Raw genomic sequence first — 17,388 nt, forward strand, 5'->3', positions numbered from 1 at the left:
AGTGCTGCAAGGTAAGGCTGGAGCCGACTGTGGTCTAGAACCTGAGTTCAATGTGCTAAGGGGGCAACACTCATTTCACAAGTATTTACTAAGTGCCAAGCTCTGGGCTCAAAGAAAACGTGACACGCACAGCACAAGGAGGCTATGAGACAAGAGCAAGTTACAACTCTGGAACTTTCCATAAGTCACAAGTGTGTGCAGTCATTTTAATATATCTATATAAAACTTCTCTATCTATATAAAACTCCTCGATCTCTATCTCTGTCTCTCTCACTTCTGGAGTTGTCCTAGCAGTTGGAGCTCCAAGCAGCATGGGCAGAAGGAGCCCTGTATTTCCAGGCTTTCCCACACCCTCCTGATGGTATCTGGCCCTCCCCGTCTGGCAGGGAAAGTGCGCTCTTCTCAAAGGCCCAGTGGGGGGCCCCCATCACATCCACCTGCCCTCGGGCAGCCTGTGGCGGTGGTGAAGGGGGCTGGAAGGAGGTGGCGAGCCAACTGGGATGCCGGGCTGAGAATGGCAAGTGGCAGAGCTCCTGGTCCCAGCTCTGGGGACAGTGTGAGCAGGACAGGGTGGAACCTGCCAGCAGCTGCCCCCCCCCCACCCCACAGCAGCACGAGGTCTCCCTGGAGAGTCTCCCATGGCCCGCCGTAAAGTGCCATTGAAGGGTCCACCGTGTCCCTACGGGGCTAAGGCCGGGGGCGGGGGAGTGAGAGGAGGGGCCAGCACGCTAACTGGTGTCAGGCCTGGGGCGGCCCCCTCTCTCCTGCCTGAGGCCTTCTCAGAGAGCTGGACAGATTCTTATTTAAGGAGTGATTACCTGACACTTCCATATGGCAAAAATCTCTATTTTTGACTTACATTACCCCTGAAGGCAAAAACATTCAAAGCAACTGAACCTCTAATATTTTAAGAAATGTCACATGAAAGAGAGCTGAGGAGAGAGAGCCATTACTGGGCACGCTCTGTGCAAATTCCTCAGCCGGCCGCCTTCCTCCTGATCTGGCGCCAGCCACAAGGGACGGCTGCTGCAGGGGGAGCAGCTAACTTTGGAGCTTTAGGCACTGAGGGTGGAGAGAAGGGGCAGAGAGGCCAGTGCGGCCTTTGCAGGCAGAGTCTGAAGGCAGCAGGTGGGGTGAGCTCCGCGGCTCAGGGTGCGGGGAGGAGACCAAAGGCAGCAGGGCAGCTGGTGGCAGCTGGGAGGGACCAGAGCCAAAGGGCTCCTCTCTTGGGGCGGAGAAGCCAAGAGTCTCCAGGCCTCAGCCTCTCCGCAGGGCCCAGGCCAGCCATCTGGCAGAATCCCCTGAGCTCCCAGAAGATGGGGTCTGGGGCCGCTCCTCCCAGAAGCGAGCTGTCCTGTGCCTTCCTGCCGAGGAGATGGCACTCTCCGGGGGCTGCCGACGCGGGCACGTGCAGTTGCCTGAGTCCTTTTGCAGGCCATTTCTTGATGAATTTTAGGTGATGTCACAGTCCAGCCACAGCCTCGCTGTGGAGCCCACAAATTGTGAATGCCCTCAGGTCCCTCCCACTATTAAGCTATTAAAGGATTAAAGTGCTTTTCGGTCTTCTACCTGGAAACGCTAACAAGTCTTTGGGTGAAGTGAAGGCCCCCACTCCTCCCTAATTGAAGGCACCCGCTCCCTCCCACCCACAGCACTCAGGCCCCAGGCACATGGGGCAAGAGCAGCTTCAGCGGCTCCAGGGTGGAATACAAACGTGCGTGCACCTTGGCGGCACACACACGCCCGTGCGCACCGCACAGGAGCTGGCACGGGCACAGGGGCCGGTCTGCCTGCGGCGCATTAGGTGCTTCCATTGCAGCAGCATCAACGAGCAAAGGGAGGGGGTTGAGGTGGGGAACGTGGGCCTCATTTTAAAGCCAGCCCTCCCACGGTGCACCGCGTCAGAAGGAGCTGGGGGCGGTGGCGTGGGCGGAGTCTGGACGGAGTTTCTCGTCTTCGGGGCGGGGCTCCGCAGTGGCTCTCCAGAGGGCCAGGCAGGCCGGTGCCTTTTCTGAGTTGCTTCCCTCCGAGAGCTTCCTTCTGCAGTGAGTTTTTGGCTTCCGGCCGAGCTGCGGTTTCCCTTTGGAAGCCTGGCCGCAGTGGCCGCCCGCGCTGGGCCGCAGGCTGCTGTGGGTGCGCCGGTGCTCCAGGAGGACGGAGCCGCTGCGGAACGCCCTCCTGCAGTCTTGACACTTGTAGGGTCTCTCCTCACTGTGCACCACCTGGTGCTTGAAGAGGTTGGATCGCCGGCTGAAGGTCTTCCCGCACTCGCTGCACTCATAGGGCTTCTCGCCGCTGTGCACCCGCCGGTGCTGGCTGAGGCCCGAGCGCCCCCGGAAGGCCTTCCCACACTCCTTGCACTCGAATGGCTTCTCCCCACTGTGGATGCGCTGGTGGTGAATGAGCTGGGAGATGCCCTTGAAGGCTTTCAGGCACTGGCTGCACGTGTAGGGCTTCTCGCCGCCGTGTGTGCGCTGGTGCTCGATGAGGTTGGAGCTCCTGCTGAAGGCCTTGCTGCACACGCTGCACGTGTAGGGCCGCTCGCCACTGTGGATGCGCTGGTGCTCAAGGAGCGCGAAGCTGCGCCGGAAGAGTTTCCCGCACTCGCCACACTCGTAGGGCTTCTCACCACTGTGGATGATCTGGTGCTTGATGAGGTTGGAGCTGCGTGTGAAAGTCTTCCCGCACTCGCCGCACACATAGGGCTTCTCACCACTGTGGATGCGCTGGTGCTCCAGGAGCGCGAAGCTGCGCCGGAAGAGTTTGCCGCACTCGCCGCACTCGTAGGGTTTCTCGCCACTGTGGATGATCCGGTGCTTGATGAGGTTGGAGCTCCGGCTGAAGGATTTCCCACACTGCTGACACAGGAACTGTTTCTCTGCACCTTTGGAACCCTGCTGCCTTAGAACCAAACCCTGTCTACCTCTGCAGCTACTTCTCTGTATCTCTCTTTCCTCACCTGGGGAGCTGCCTTGGCCTTTCTCCCTGGGAGGGTCACCCCTGCTGAAAGCTGTCTGTGGACAATAAGCATGTTTCCGTCTGTGCTCAAGTGTTTCCTCTGACTGCCCGGCTACCTGGCCCTTGTTGCCACCCTGAAGGTCAGCCCCTGCGAGTTCTTCTGAACAAGTTTTCTGCTTTGAAATTATCGGTTTGCTCTTCATCCTGTCACCTGTAAAGACAGAGAGCACCAACCAGTGTCACTCCCTCCCTGGGTCTCTATTTAGGTTTGTTCTTCACCCTCACCCTCGCTCCAAGGCTGAGAAGAGCTGAACCAGGAATTGAGGACAAGGGAGAAGAAGCAAGATAACCGTCAGCAGACAGGAGGGCAAGAGGGGAGGAGATGGCAACGAGCTAGAAATATCAGAGCTGGTATGAGACAGGGGACTCCATGACAGATTTAAATCTGCCATGAAAGAGAATGTCCCACCCGAAGTGGCCATGCCACCCTCCATCAGCTGCTGTTCTTTGCCAATGGCTTCGGCAAGCTGACAAAGTGGCCCTCACTCACCTGCCTGCATCCCTGTGGTGGTCCCCATCCTGTGGACGTCTGCTACCCAGGGCCCCTCTCCTCGCTCTAGCCGGGAGACCAGGTGAGGCTTGGAGGATGAAAACCCTGTCCATGGAAAGGAAGCAGGTTAGTCACTCCTGGACTCAGTCCAGCATTAATATCTTCAGGAACAGAGAATGAAGAACTCTCTAGAAAGTGCCACTGGGAAGGTCCAGAGAAACGGCAGAGTCCCTCTAAGGACGAAAGGCGCTCTGAGTGTACAGGGGCCAGGCATGCATGGTGAATCTTAAGTAGGTGGTGATTCAGCCCAAGAGGATAATGATGTTATTATTTGGCCTGCAGGACGGGATGGCCTGTGGGAAATGGGGGATCAGTGTGGAGACCCTGAAGGACAAACAGAGGGTTGGAGCAAGGCCCCAGGGAGTATCAAGAAGCAGACAGAGCTGAAGGGCTGCCTGTGTCCCGAAAGCCAAAGCCCCCTGTTTCACCATCAAACACAGTAGATGTCTCTGTTCCTTATGCCAGACTCCACTGAGGAATCCACAACTTCCCTGGGGAACCCCAGATCTGCCTGATAAGGGCCAAAAACAACCAAGGGGAAGAAGCTAGTCTCCTTCTGTGGGGTTAGATGACTGAGGTGGAATCTGTAGAGTTTAAAAGAAGAAACAGAACAAAAGGATCCCCTGCAACCCCGAAGGCAGGGGCGCAGTGGGGGAGCCTGCCCCAGCTCTTTCCCGTTTCTCCAAGTCCTGGGCCTCTATGTCCTGGGCTCTCTGTGGCTTGATGCAAGGAACAGATGCTTGAAAACCCTAGAACATGAAACGAACGTAAAAGGCAACCTTGGTAAAAATGGAATAAGTACACCTTGATGTATATGAATATTCAAGGCTAATTTGCATCTATCTTTTGGGTAGAAGAGATTTAGCTATAACTCGTGATATTATATCAAAATAAGTTTGACGGGGGCCCACACATTTACCTAAAACACCTTCAAGCCCAGACCATTTAGCTAAACGCTGTGCGACCGAGGTAAAAGTTGGGCATCAATAGGTTACTGACCTGATGGGGAAATGCATGTGTTCTTGGACTCACAGTAACCAACTAGCAAAGACGCTCAGAAATACACAGCTCAGACACAGGGCGGGAGCCTGGCTGTGTGTGAGGCCCTTACCCAGTGACACCAAGTGGCGGTAGTTCTCCAGCATCACTCGCTTGTAGAGCATCTTTTGTCTGAGATCCAGAAGCTTCCATTCTGTCTTGGTGAAGTACACAGACACGTCCTCAAAAGATACTGGCACCTAAAACAACCCATTGCTGTGGCTTCAGGGGAATTCACCTCCGTGGGCCCCAGGATGAGCTGGTAGCAACTAAACATGGGGTGGGGGGGTCCCTGGAGAGCTCGGCAATAGCTGTGAGGATGGGACAGGAGGAAGCGGCAGAGAGAGGCTGCTGGGGGAGATGCCGCCCACAGTCACGGAGCCCCACTCACCTTGCGTCTGGCCATCAGGAGCATGGCTGCCATCGCAGGGGCGCAGAGACACTAATGCGGAGCGAGCCAGGTGTGAGCTGAGCCCATGCGCCGAGTGTGACCTTGTCCAGATAGGGTCCCAATCAGAGCTGCTGGGGGACAGGACTTCAGCATATCTTTTGCGGGGGCAGACACAATTCAATCCATAACACTTTCTCAAACTGAGCTTCTGTCCCCTCTCTTCACCAGACAAGGATTCTGTCTCCTCGTGCTGGGCCTGCCTAGCCAGGCTTTCAAGGGAGTGTGTTTCTTCTTTCCTTTTTCTCATTTCCTTCCTCTCTCAGCCCTCCTCCCACGTGACCAGCACCCCAATCCTGACTTTCTAGCCATCCCTGGAAGCCCCACTGCTGCCCCCTTGCCCCCTGAGGTCGGGGTTCTTACAGAAAAACTCCAGGGGGAGGGTGATGGTGGTGGGATGAATTGGGAGTTTAGGATTGAGATATATACACTACTGTGTATAAAATAGAGAACTAATAAGAACCTGTTGTATACAAAAATTAAATTAAATTAAACTAAAAAAACAACAACAAGAAAAACTCCAAACACACATACCTCCTTCACCTGCAAACAGACTTGCTCTCAAGGAAAGAGAAAGACCAAGCTAGTGGGATGCAAGAGGGAGGGTCCCCCATCGCTGGGGGAGGGATAGCGTTCAGGCTGAGAGCTGCAGGCTGGGGGTGAATAAAGAGAGTAGCTGGCCAATGGCATGGCCCATACCCGGCCCTGAGAGGGGCCCTAGCTGCACGGTCATGGTGCTGAAAATTGGAGCGGGGTGAGGGGGTGGGAGGGGGAGAAGGTGAGGCTGCCCGGGGCTCACGCCAAGGCAGGAGGAGCGTGTCACCAACCAAGTGGACAGAACCAGATTTCTCCACACCAGCCCTCAATGCCGGAAGACAATGGGGCAAAAGAAAGTTTGCTCCAAGGATATGTCCACCCAACTGGCGGCCACAACATGGGAGTCACGGGCGGAGGAGTGGAGGAGACAGGCAGTGGCGGGGGGAGGGCGGAGTGGGCATCACGGCCTGTTTTTGCCCCAGGAGAGAGGGCAAGGGGATGGGGTCCTCAGAACAAGTTAAATCGCCCCAAATTCCCTTATCACCTGTGATGAGCTGTCAGTTAACACTGGCCCAGAATAAATAAATGAATGCATGTCTGATGGAGAAGTTTATACTAATCAGAGAGATTTTGGATGCCAAAACCATTAGATGAAGCCTGAGGGGGAAGGGTCGGCCACATGATGTCTTCCCCGCTTACTGCTGGTCACAAGAGAGGAAGCGAACCTAATGGTGGGACGGAAGTGGGACGTCCCCTTGGTGGGGATGCCCAGGAGGGCTCTTGCCAAAGCCTGACTTGATTCTAATGCAGCCTTGGGACCCAGCATCCAGTTTATAGAGGACCTTGGGGACAGAGAGACCAGTTAAAGGCACCACAAGGGAGGCACCCGATGCAGAAGGTGGGCTGTTCCCTGGTCTCCTCTGCAAATCAGTGTCACGGGGGAAAGAGGAGGCTGGGTAGGGAGATTGTTCTGGATGAAAAGAGAGTTAAGGGGCCAATAGCCAAGTGCAATGGGAGTCTTTGATGAGATGCTGGCGTGAACAAAAGAGGAGTCAAAGGCATTGTGGAGAGTGGAGGGTGAGGGCGGGGCCACTGCTGCCCATGTGTTGGATGGGTAGTGGCACCAGGTCATGGAAGAAAATGTCCTTTTCAAGAGACACATTCGCACCATTTGGGGAGAAAAGGGCGTGTGAAGTGACTTTAAAGTGCTTCAGCAAATACAAAAGACAGAAGGAAAGAGAGGGAGGGAGGGAGGAAGAGAGAGAGAGAGAGAGAGAGAGAGCGCGCGAGGTGGGGGGGACCCAAGCAAATAAGGCAAGCTGGAGCTGGAGGCCACTGCTAACCCTGGGAGGTGGGTACGCGGGCTTGGTTGGACTATTCTCTCTACTCGTCTGTTTGCTTGACAGTGTTCAGAATTACAAGGGAAAATAGTCTAGTGGTCCTTCAGTAAGTAAACCACTCCTGGGTATATGCCCAAAAGAATCGAAAACAGTGTTCTCACAAAAACGTCCGTCCACGCGAATGAACTGCGGCCTACTTCACAACCGCCCGAAGGTGGAGACAACCCAAACGTCCATGAACAGAAGAGCAGATAACAAACCATGGTCTGGACGCATGATGGAATACTATTCGGCCCCAAAGAGGGATGAAACACTGATCCACGCTACCGTGTGGACGAACCTAGTGTCACGATGCTAAGTGAGAAAAGCCAGACACAGGCACACAAGGCCACACATGCATGGTTCTATTTATATGATGTAATACAATATTTCACAAGGGCTTTCTTGACCTACTTTTGAAGTTATGACTAGAAACTCTTTCTCCTTGGCCTTCGCAAGCAGTTTGCTAAGCTTGGGAAGTTTCCCCCACCACCCACCTCCCGTATCAAAGCCCTTCTCTCTGGGGCCACTAAACCCACGCCCCAAACCCTCCTATCGGGGTCTCACACTCAGTGGCCAGGTACCAGACAACCAAGGACAGGTCCTACGCACCAGAGCCTGCGAAACTGTTCAAACCGGCCACTGCCCAGGGACCACTAGCTACCCCTACCCAGGTGCGCCATCCCTCGTGGCAGCCGTCCCTCCTTCTGCCTGTCATCTCTCCAGAGTGCCACTGTCCTGTGGCTCGCTATAAAAAAAAACCTTTAAATCTTATAAAACACATGACATGTCCAGAGAGTCCTAGGTAAATCCAGAGAGTCAGAGAGCAGATCTGGGTGCCAGGGCCTGGGACTGGGTGGGGTGGTGGGGGGTGACTGCTTCATGAGAACAGGGTTTCTTTTTGGGGTGATAAACATATTTGGGAGGTCGAAGGTGGTGGTGGCTGCACAAAGTTGCAAATATACTTAACGTCGCTGTCAAGTGTTCATCCTTTTGTCCACAGGCCAGACATGTTTCACTGGGACACACCACCAGTCACAGGGGGACCTGCACCAGCTAAAGGTGTGGGGAGGGAAGAATACTGATAACAGCAAGGGTTTTTAGACTAGCATCAAATTGTTTTGAAACACATCACAAGCTTGTTTTTTCTCTATCACGACTGTACTGCCAGGTCACCATCCATTTTGAAAAATACAGAAGAGCTGAAAAGAAGAGGTGTTATTCTGTAATCCCCCATCCCAAGACACGCTGCAGCGCAAGCCCCCAAGAGAGAAGAAACTTGAGCTGTGACTGCCGAGAGAAACGCCACGGGCAGGGCTCGCCTGTAGACGGAGACCATCGGCGGCGCCAGCCAGGAGGTGCTCACACACAGCAGTGTCTATCCTTGAGACCTAATGCCCCAAAGGCAGCATAATTTCAAATCCTGGAAAGAGACGCGACAAGCCCTGTCCTCACAGACCCTAATGCCCGATCTCCCCCGGGGTGGTAACAGGGAGACGCTCCCAAGCAGGAATGGAAGGAAGGATATGGAAGGAGCTTGTGGAACTGGAGAGTGGCTTCTCCTGAGAGCCTCTGACGTCGGTGGGCCTCCAGAGCGGAGGAGAAGCTGAAGGATGATTCTAGGCCCTGACGCTCAGATTCTCTGAAGTAGGACACCGGGCATGCAGGCGAGGGTCCCTCAGAGAGCAGCACCTGGGGCAAGAAGCTGGGAAGGCCCCGGGAGCCAGGGTAACTGGGCGCTCCCCCCACACCGGTCCACCCCACGGAGGGGAGCAGACTCCCAGGCCGCTCGCTGAGCCCAGCCCAAGTAAAGCCGAGTATACGCGGAGGAGGCGGCGGGAGCGGAGGAGGCGGCGGGAACGGGGAGAGCCTGAAACGACGTGGCCCCCAAAGGGAGAAGCCAGTGGGCTTCAGCGTTGATGTCTTTGGAAGACCACGAGATGGGGCTATTTCCCCAGAAAAAGAAAACAGAAAACAAACAAACAAACAAACAACAACAGGAAAGGCATGTAGTAAGCCCACTGAGGCCGGATCAGGAATTGGGGCCTTCTCGTCTGCGAGGAGGGACAAGCAGGGCCACTAGGGTTGGGCTTCCTCCTTCCTGCTGCGACTTCCTCTGGTGTTTGGTACCTCAAGACCCCAACTGCCTCCTCTCAGCCCCACGCAGCATTCTCTGAGACCTGTGTCACCTGCCACCCACCTGGTGGAAAGGCCGGAGGCCCCAGGCCGTGGGCGGCCCAGCCTCAGCCCGGAGCAGAGATCCAGCCTGGGAGCTGCCCCAGGTCAGCCCAGGGCCATCCCTGCTGCCCGGCCAAGCAAAGCGCTCTGAGGAGCAACTCTGAAACCCGTGTCTCCAGGCCCTGCCCTTCCGGGGGCAGAGGCTGACCCGGACGGAAAGAGGCCACCTGCTACCAGCCCTTCCTGGGGTGTCCATCTCCTGACCTCGCCCTCCTCTGCTCTCCCTGCTCCGGCCACGCACCAGGCCACTCCTGCCTTTGCACTGGCTGTTCCCTCTGCCCAGAATGCTCTCTCACCTCCTTCAAGTTTTTTGGAAATGTTGCCTTCTAACCACACTACTTAAACTCGCAGCCCGACCGCTCACCTCCCTTCCCTTGCTCCATTTTTCCCCCTGGTTAACGTACTCTGTAATTCTTAATTTGAAACGTTGACTCTCTTTCTTTCTTTTTTTTTTTTTTTTTTTTGAGGTACGCGGGACTCTCACTGTTGTGGCCTCTCCCGTTGCGGAGCACAGGCTCCGGATGCGTAGGCTCAGGGGCCATGGCTCACGGGCCCAGCCACTCCGCGGCATGTGGGATCTTCCCGGACCGGGACACGAACCCGTGTCCCCTGCATTGGCAGGCGGACCCTCAACCACTGCGCCACCAGGGAAGCCCCGAAACGTTGACTCTTTATTGCCTGTGTCCTGCCACTAGAATTGGACCCCCGAGCAGGGCTTTGCAGTTTTGCTCCCTGAGGAAGTATCTGCAGTGCCCACAGCCTGGCCCGCAGGCGTGCTTCGCAGCTGTCTGTTGGACGGGAGGGCTGCCACAGCTGGCCCTGCATGGCAGCCCCGCACACTTTCCCGCTCGGCCAGCTCAGCTCTTGCCCTTGCGGTCCTTCCGTCCGGCCCCTGGCTTCCTCTTCTTGTACCTTCCCCTGGCGTGCTCGTCCCCGCCAACACTCCATACCACCAAGGGGCACAAACCCCCAACCCTGAGAGCTGCAGGCGCACGTCCGGGCACCCTCAGGGCCCATGCCTGCGGACGGTTCGCCAGGTGCCCCTGGGCAGGAGTGCTGCGACCTCACGCAGAGGCGCGAAATCCAAACTTACCAGGCAGCCTGGCGTTGGGATGCTCTCCTGCCAGCCCCAGAATCAGCGGCGAACCGCAGTCAGAGGAGAGAAACTGGGAAACACGGGCTGCCCTTCCCCGGCGGGCGAAGGGGGCGGCCCCGAGGGCCAGCCAGCAGCTCTCCGCGCTCACGCTCGCCACCTCCTAGGGTGACCCTCGGCCACCTGCCGAGAGCGGCTCGCGGGCCTCTGGGCTGTCCTTCCCTCCTCCCCCTGCCCCAGCCTCCGGGCAGGCTCGAGGTCAAGGCTGCCACCTCCGAGAAGCCCTCCGGGTCAGCGCCCCCGGGAGGCGGCGGGGCTCCTGGCTGCGCCTCGACCTCGCAGCTGGGCGCCGCTCGGGAGGCGCGTTCTGAGCGGCAGTCCGTCAGTCCAGCGCGGACGAGCGGGGCCGAGGCATGGGCGGGGCCGGGGCGGCGGCGGCGTGGGAACGGGGCGCGGGGGTGGGGTGGGGTGGGGGCACGGAGCATGCGCGGCGCGGCGGGAGGAAGGGACGGCCCGTGCCGCCCCGGCGCGCCCCGTGGGGGTTCTGGCCTGGCTCACTGCGTACCCCGGGGCACTTCTGCCTTCAGTCTGGGCTGCTTCGAGGGCTCGGGGTCGCAGTGGTCCGTCCACCGCAGTCCCCCAAGGGGACAGGGGAGGGGCAGTGTTGGCTGCGCACCTCGCACGTCTCAGACTCTGGGGCTTTACTTTACGTCCATCTATCCATCCGTCCATCCATCTGGGACCCACGGGATCCCTGCGGCGTAGTCAGCACCATGTGGCCCAGCCATGGCACCCCAATAAGGGACCAGCCCACTTGAGTCAGGAGGGCAAAGCTAAGAAAGTGAGGGCAGTGAGAGGGGAGTCGGGGAGGAGCGGTGTGCAGACAGATGGAGAAGGAGTAGTGAAGAGCTACTGGGTGCATTGGTCTTTCCCTTGGTCCCCCCATGTGACTGTCAAACCGGGCCACAGGGTAGGCATTGGGGTCTGCATTTTCCCACAGGAACATGCCTACCGTTGACAGTGATGAGTTCCTTCCAAAGTTAGGAATGGGAAAAACACTGTGGACGAAAAGCAGCAAGGAAAAACAGCAGGATGGCGTGTTCTTGTCCATCCCCGCCCTGGCTGTTGGGAATTGAGCACAAGGTGGGTACCTTTCCTTACACAACCAGAGCTCAGGCATCTTCTCTTCAAATGGGCCCTGACCAGGAGAGTGCAGGCCTGCAGTGAGAACCCCCCGCCATGCTGATGCTCCCAGGACAGCAGCTGCCTGCCCCTGGCTTATAGGGGAGAAGCTGGGGTCCCCACTCAGGGTGCTTCTGGCCTTAGGGAGCAGGGTTCTCAGGGGGCCAAATGCAGCACAGCTTCAGGGGCCCTCCCCTGGAGCAGAGGCAGGGAGGTCCCCTGTGGCCCTTGGTTGTGGGCTCTGATGCCCAATCTTGTCCTCTCGCCAGGAGTCTGGCTAGACAGGCCTGGTCCTGGGCTCTAGAGGTATAATGGGGTGAACGATAGTCCCTCAAAAGATATGTGCACGCCCTAACTCCCAGAACCTGTGAATGTGAGTTTTCCGGGAAAAAACTCTTTGTAGATGTGATGAAATTAAGAATCTCAACATGAGATCATTCTGGATGACCCAGGTGAGCCTTAAATCCAATGACAGGTGTTCTTATAAGAGATAGAAGAGGAGAGACACAGACACAGAGGAGAAGCCACTTGAAGACAAACGCAGAGACTGGAGGGATGTGGCCACAAGCCCTGGGTAAGGCAACTCCTGTGGCTTTGGGCAATTATTAGAGAGCCTTGGCATGCAACCTTCACGGAAGGAGGGAGTGAGGGCCTGAGGCTGGGAGGGGGGGCTCTGGGAGCTCTCCGTGCTACCCTATTTCTGTCCCTAGCCCAAACCTCTCCTCAGAGCCCTTGCCCCTTATATCCAGCTGGCTTCTTGTCATCTCCACTTTGATGTTTCCAACTCATATGTCCAAAATAGACCTCATGATTTTCTATGCTCTTCCTGAGTCCTCAGCCACAGTGACTGGAGCCCCCATACACCCACGTCACAGGCCAGAAATCAGAGACACGTCCCTCACTCACCTTCCACATCTGACCAGCCAGTGTTTGCTTAGTTCTCCACATGTTTTAGGTTCGTTATATCTGCCCTATCGGCTCAACTCTATGACGCTGCCACTGCTATTGCTCAGGCCACCATCATCTCTCCCAGGACAACCCCAACTGCCCCTTGATAGACTTTCTGCATCCACTCTGTGCCCTGCCCCCCCATAATTCTTCCACAAGGAAGCAAGAGAAAACACCTGAAAATACGTGCTCATGTTACACACACACACACACACACACACACACACACACACACACACACACACGAGTGCACTTGCATCTCTGACTTCAAACTGTTCAGTGGGTTCCTAACTCTTAGGTAAAGACCAGCCCCTCCCTGAGGCTCACGAGGCCTACACGGCTTGTTCTCTAGCTTCAGTACGTGGTGTTCTCTCTCTGTGGCACTCTGTGTGTGTGGCTCTCGCTCTCGCTCTCCCTCCCTCCCTCTCTCCCTCTCTGCTCCTGCCACACTGGTCTTCTTTCAGTTTGATACTCACTGTGTTCCTTTCAGCCCCAGGACTGAAAATTTACACCCGCATTTCACTCAGCTGACACCAGTCAGTGTGCTGGCCCCTCCTCTCACTCCCCCGCCCCCGGCCTTAGCCCTGTAGGGACACGGTGGACCCTTCAATGGCACTTTACGGCAGGCCATGGGAGACTCTCCAGGGAGACCTCGTCCCAGCTGCCATCCTTCAGCTAATTCCCTTTGCGCTGCCATTGGCCACAGTGAGGTGTGACGGCTAAAGATTCCAAGTGGTACAAGGGCCTCCCAACGACACGCCTCGAAAGGAGCCCCAGCCCCCAAGCTCCTGCTGGGTGGCCGGGGGCTGGAAGGTCATGGCTAATACCTGCAGGGCAAGTCTGGGGGAAAGCGGGCGGTGGGGGGCTTAAGGTGCGGGGCCATAGGAGAATGGGGTCGGGGGCCGGGTCTTTGCTTCCTGTCTCTTGGAACTGAAGTGTGAGGGGGAGCCAATCCGATGGCGAGAGCAGGGCCTGTGGTCTGTGGTCAGAGGCAGGGCACACACCACTGCCCGAGCAGCCCGTCCAGGCCCAGGTGGAGTCGGCAGTGGAGAGAGGAGCCTGTGAGGAGGGGTGGGGAGGCCCTGGGACCGGGAGTCTCGAGGCACAGCTTCAGTGAGTGTGAGTGTGTGTGTGTGTGAGAGAGTGCACACATGTGGTGTAAATGTGGGTGAGTGTGTGTGGTCCACGGTAATGGTTTCTGTGAATATGTGTGAATGTGTGTGTGACTTTGTGTGGGGTTTGTGTGAGTGTGTGTGAGTGTGTGTGGTTTTATGAACGTGTGAGTGTGGGAGCACTCAGGCTGAATTACTTTCTCTGACGGGAGCCTGAGACTTCCAGTGGCTTCCCTCTTCCCCATGAACTGGAGGAAGAACACAGCTGACTCCTTCCAACTGAGGGGGCCAAGGAGACTGGTTGGGGGGGACCCTGTCCCCAGTGTCCTGCCCTGTCTCCATTCCCCAAAGCTTCAGGTGCTCTACTCATGTCCCACATGGAGTGGCTGGAGACGTCTCCACAGGCCTTGACATCCTTTCACATCTCCTTCTCCGTCTCTGGCCCGCAGTCCAAGCCCACGTTGTTCTAGCCCCTCCTGGCCCTGCGGGGACCCGAGGCAGCCGGCGGAGGCCCACAGAGTGGCGCCCTCCACCCCCTGCCACGCCCTCTCCAGCAGACAGGGCTATGTCCATGGCTCTGCAGCCACGGGGTGGCCGCTCACTGTGTGGACGGCTCTCCCTGGAGCCCCAGGTGCCAGCCCAGTCCCCGTGTGCAGAGGGGAGACTGTATTTAGCAAATGGCCGCTGAGATCCCCCCTGTGGAGCGGCTGCTTGGGTCGGCACCTCGGTGCCTGTCCCTTGGGGGGCACTGTGGAATTGGCCTTGAGCAGCTCCCCACAGGGGCTTGGTGTGGGACCTTAAGCCTTGCTCTGCAGACACACTCTAGTGGTCACACTGGGCTTTGGGGGACAAGTTCACCAGAGCGGGGCTCCAGGGACTCTGCCAGCAGCCAGGCCCCCCAAGGAGCCAGCGACCTCTGGGTGAGCAGGGATCTGGGCTCAGGTTGGCCTTGAGGGAGCTTGTGAGCCTGCACTCCAGTGGCCGCCTTGCAGACCCCAAAGCCTGGTCTTTTTGAAGACTTTGGGCTGGAGAGGCTGCTTCAATCATTGCCACGTGAGCTGCCAGTCTCTCCATCTGGTGCATTCCAGACATCTGGTTCATTCCAAGCTCTTGGGGGATCTGAGAACCTTGCCCTGGGGGCTGCATCAGGAACTCGTGCTGGCTGCCAGCACTGCTACAGGGCGGTGCTGCCCTGCAGGGTCCCCAAGAGGTGAGGCCCCAGAAATTTCCCCTCAGTGATCCTTTCGCCGAGCCCTGCCCTCTGGAGCCCATGGACACAGATGCCCTCAGGGCTGGGGGGCTCAGGGACCCAAGGGCACACGTGTACTTCTAAAGCAGAAGGTGGATGTTTGCAGGTGCACATAGAGGGGCAGCGGGGAGGGGTGGAGGAAGCAGTGAGGCATCCCCAGCTGGGAGACAGCACTTGTCAAGTGTACCGTGTCGCCCGGGGTAAACTGCAACTCATTTTCCCAGAATTCCCTGCTCTTTATGGTCCCAGGTTCGGGTTGACCACAGGCTGCTGGTTCCTTGTTGCCCCTTGCTCCGCTTTGTCCTCCTGGGGTGCCCCGCCATCCTCATTGCCTTTGCCTTTCAGCAGTAACTTCGGGCCACTTTCTCTTTAACTTCTTCCCAGGGGGCTGGGAAGGTCTGCCATCTAATGCCCTGGGTCACGGTTTAAGGAACCACTCAGCCTTGGGATTGCCCAAGACCCCCGACTTGGGCATCAAAGGGATGGAGCCCATTCGCCACGTCCAGCCATGTTGGGATATCAGACATCTCCTTCTATGCTAGTCTTCAGCTCCCTTGTGAGGCCCCTGAGAGGCAGCCAGCTGAGGGCTGGCTCCCAGCCATGACACATCTCCCAAAGATCTAGTGTGACATGTAACAGACACATTGGATATGACCTCACAAGTATGATGGCTGGCAGAGGGCTGGGCTGGGTGACAGTTCTCACCCATCTTCTTCCGCATAGAGCAGCTCTCAGCTTGGACGGGCTAGGTCTTCCCAGCCTGGGCCCCTCCCCAGTCGACAGCCTGTGAGCTGGCGGAGCTGGGTGCTCTGTGCTCCTGCCTGAATCTTAGCTGCTTGTGAAACATACCGACTTAAGAAAGGAAATTCCTTCAAAGCCTTGGGCTTTCCCCCCCTCCAGTTTAACAGAAAAATGATGGGCTGGCCTGGCTTCAAAGAGGAAAATGGCTACAACCCCAGACCACAAATTAGGAAGCTCTCCAACCAAACACTGCTATGTCTGGACAGGGATAGGGAACAAGCTGGGCCAGCAATGCATCCTCAGAACTGGAGCAGGAATCAGACTGCCCCTAAGTCCAAGGTTACAGTCCGGAAGATCTGGTTAGATTAATGAAAATTAAAGACACAGAGCACCGGAGCAGCAGAATGTCACTGTGGAGACCCAGGGAGAAGATGTGGACATGTTGGCAAAATCAAGGGCATTCACAGCCCAATGTGGGCCCTATACATAAAAGGGAAACAGCAACAATTACAAAAATAATAAGGGGAGGAAAGGAACGGAAGCAAACAGGAAAAGGAAAGCACATCACAAGGGGAATTACACGAATAATACAGGAAGACTCTAGATAAAAACAAAAGAAAACAAATAAAAAAAACCCAAAACTCCATAGATGCAAAAAAGTTTCAGAAAACATGATTGCTCAGAATAAAATTTGAAGAAGAGATGTAGGGTTCAAAGAAGAGACTATAGGAAGGCAGAAGGAGATGGAAGGAACGTAGCAGAACTCAGAAAAGAACTAGAAGAGAAAAATAGAAATATTACTGAGACGAAAGCCACACTGAGAGCAATAACGATTCAAGTAAATGTGACCAAGGAGACCACGTACATAATGGCCACCTGGGGACATAGCAGTTAGGCTTGAAGAAATCACAGAATACAAAATGGGAGAGAGTAGAAGACTGCAGAACAGACGACAATCTGGGAGATAGCAAAGGAGATGCAACACATATATAATTGGTTTCCTAAAAAAAGAGAACGACCAAGAGAACAATATCTTCCTGGGAAAAGTCATGCTGGCCTTAGACTTCTCTGAATCCGTTCTCTGTGCCAGAAGCCAGTGGGAAAAGTTTTCCAAACTTCTGAGGAAGACAGTTTGTTCCGAGAATGTTCCATTCATCCAACTTGTCCTTCAAGTCTAAAAGCGGAAAGTTAAAATTACCACTGAAAAATAAAGGCTAGCCAAATAAAAGATGAATTGAAGCAAAGAACTTAGAAATGGAAGAACAATCCTGACCACTGAATCCATTTATATGCAGAACTAATATTCCATAACTCTGGAATTATGCATTCATACTTACCCTACTATAGGACAGAACGGAAATCTCAGAAATCTTGACAATGTAAAAGTAATAATCTAACCAAAACCAGAGGTGGAGGACTGAGGGGGCGGCAGGAAGAGTGTGGAATGATTTGTTCATCTGTTAGAGCAGAGAGTCATTGGATACTGTGTTGGAATATATCATTAACATAATACTTCAGGGACTTCCTTGGCGGTCCAGTGGTTAAGACTCTGAGGTCCCAAAGCAGGGGGTATGGGTTTGATCCCTGGTCAGGGAACTAGGATCCCACATGCCATGCAAGGCATGACCTAAGACATAAAATAAATAAATAAAGATTAAAGTTCCAAAAAACCCCCAAAACATAATATTTCACTCTTTAACTTTTGTGAGATCTTTTAGGAACTAACACTCCTCGTGAAGAAACATTTAGTACAAGTTCAGGTTTCTTGCAATTTCTTCTTCTTTGTTCCCAATCAAATTAAATGAGTGTAATGCAGGCATACATCAGACACGTCTCGGGTTCGGTTCCAGACTAC

The 17,388-nt window shown here is 55.5% G+C and overlaps 2 protein-coding genes across 2 annotated transcripts in view; both read right to left on the reverse strand.

The window, feature by feature from the left end:
• LOC132418601 (paraneoplastic antigen Ma6E-like) overlaps window positions 1–17,388 on the reverse strand; it is a 302,944-nt gene that overhangs the window by 151,783 nt on the left and 133,773 nt on the right. The gene's annotated exons all lie outside the window — the stretch shown is intronic.
• ZFP92 (ZFP92 zinc finger protein) lies at window positions 1,902–5,030 on the reverse strand. The gene is made up of 4 exons (XM_069540316.1): window positions 4,998–5,030; window positions 4,680–4,806; window positions 3,509–3,613; window positions 1,902–3,169 (listed from the first exon to the last, which is right to left on the reverse strand). Exons 1-4 carry the CDS (start codon window positions 5,028–5,030, stop codon window positions 1,902–1,904), a joined length of 1,533 nt encoding a protein of 510 aa, XP_069396417.1.

Source organism: Delphinus delphis, chromosome X, assembly GCF_949987515.2.
Source record: "Delphinus delphis chromosome X, mDelDel1.2, whole genome shotgun sequence".
Lineage (NCBI taxonomy): Eukaryota > Metazoa > Chordata > Mammalia > Artiodactyla > Delphinidae > Delphinus > Delphinus delphis.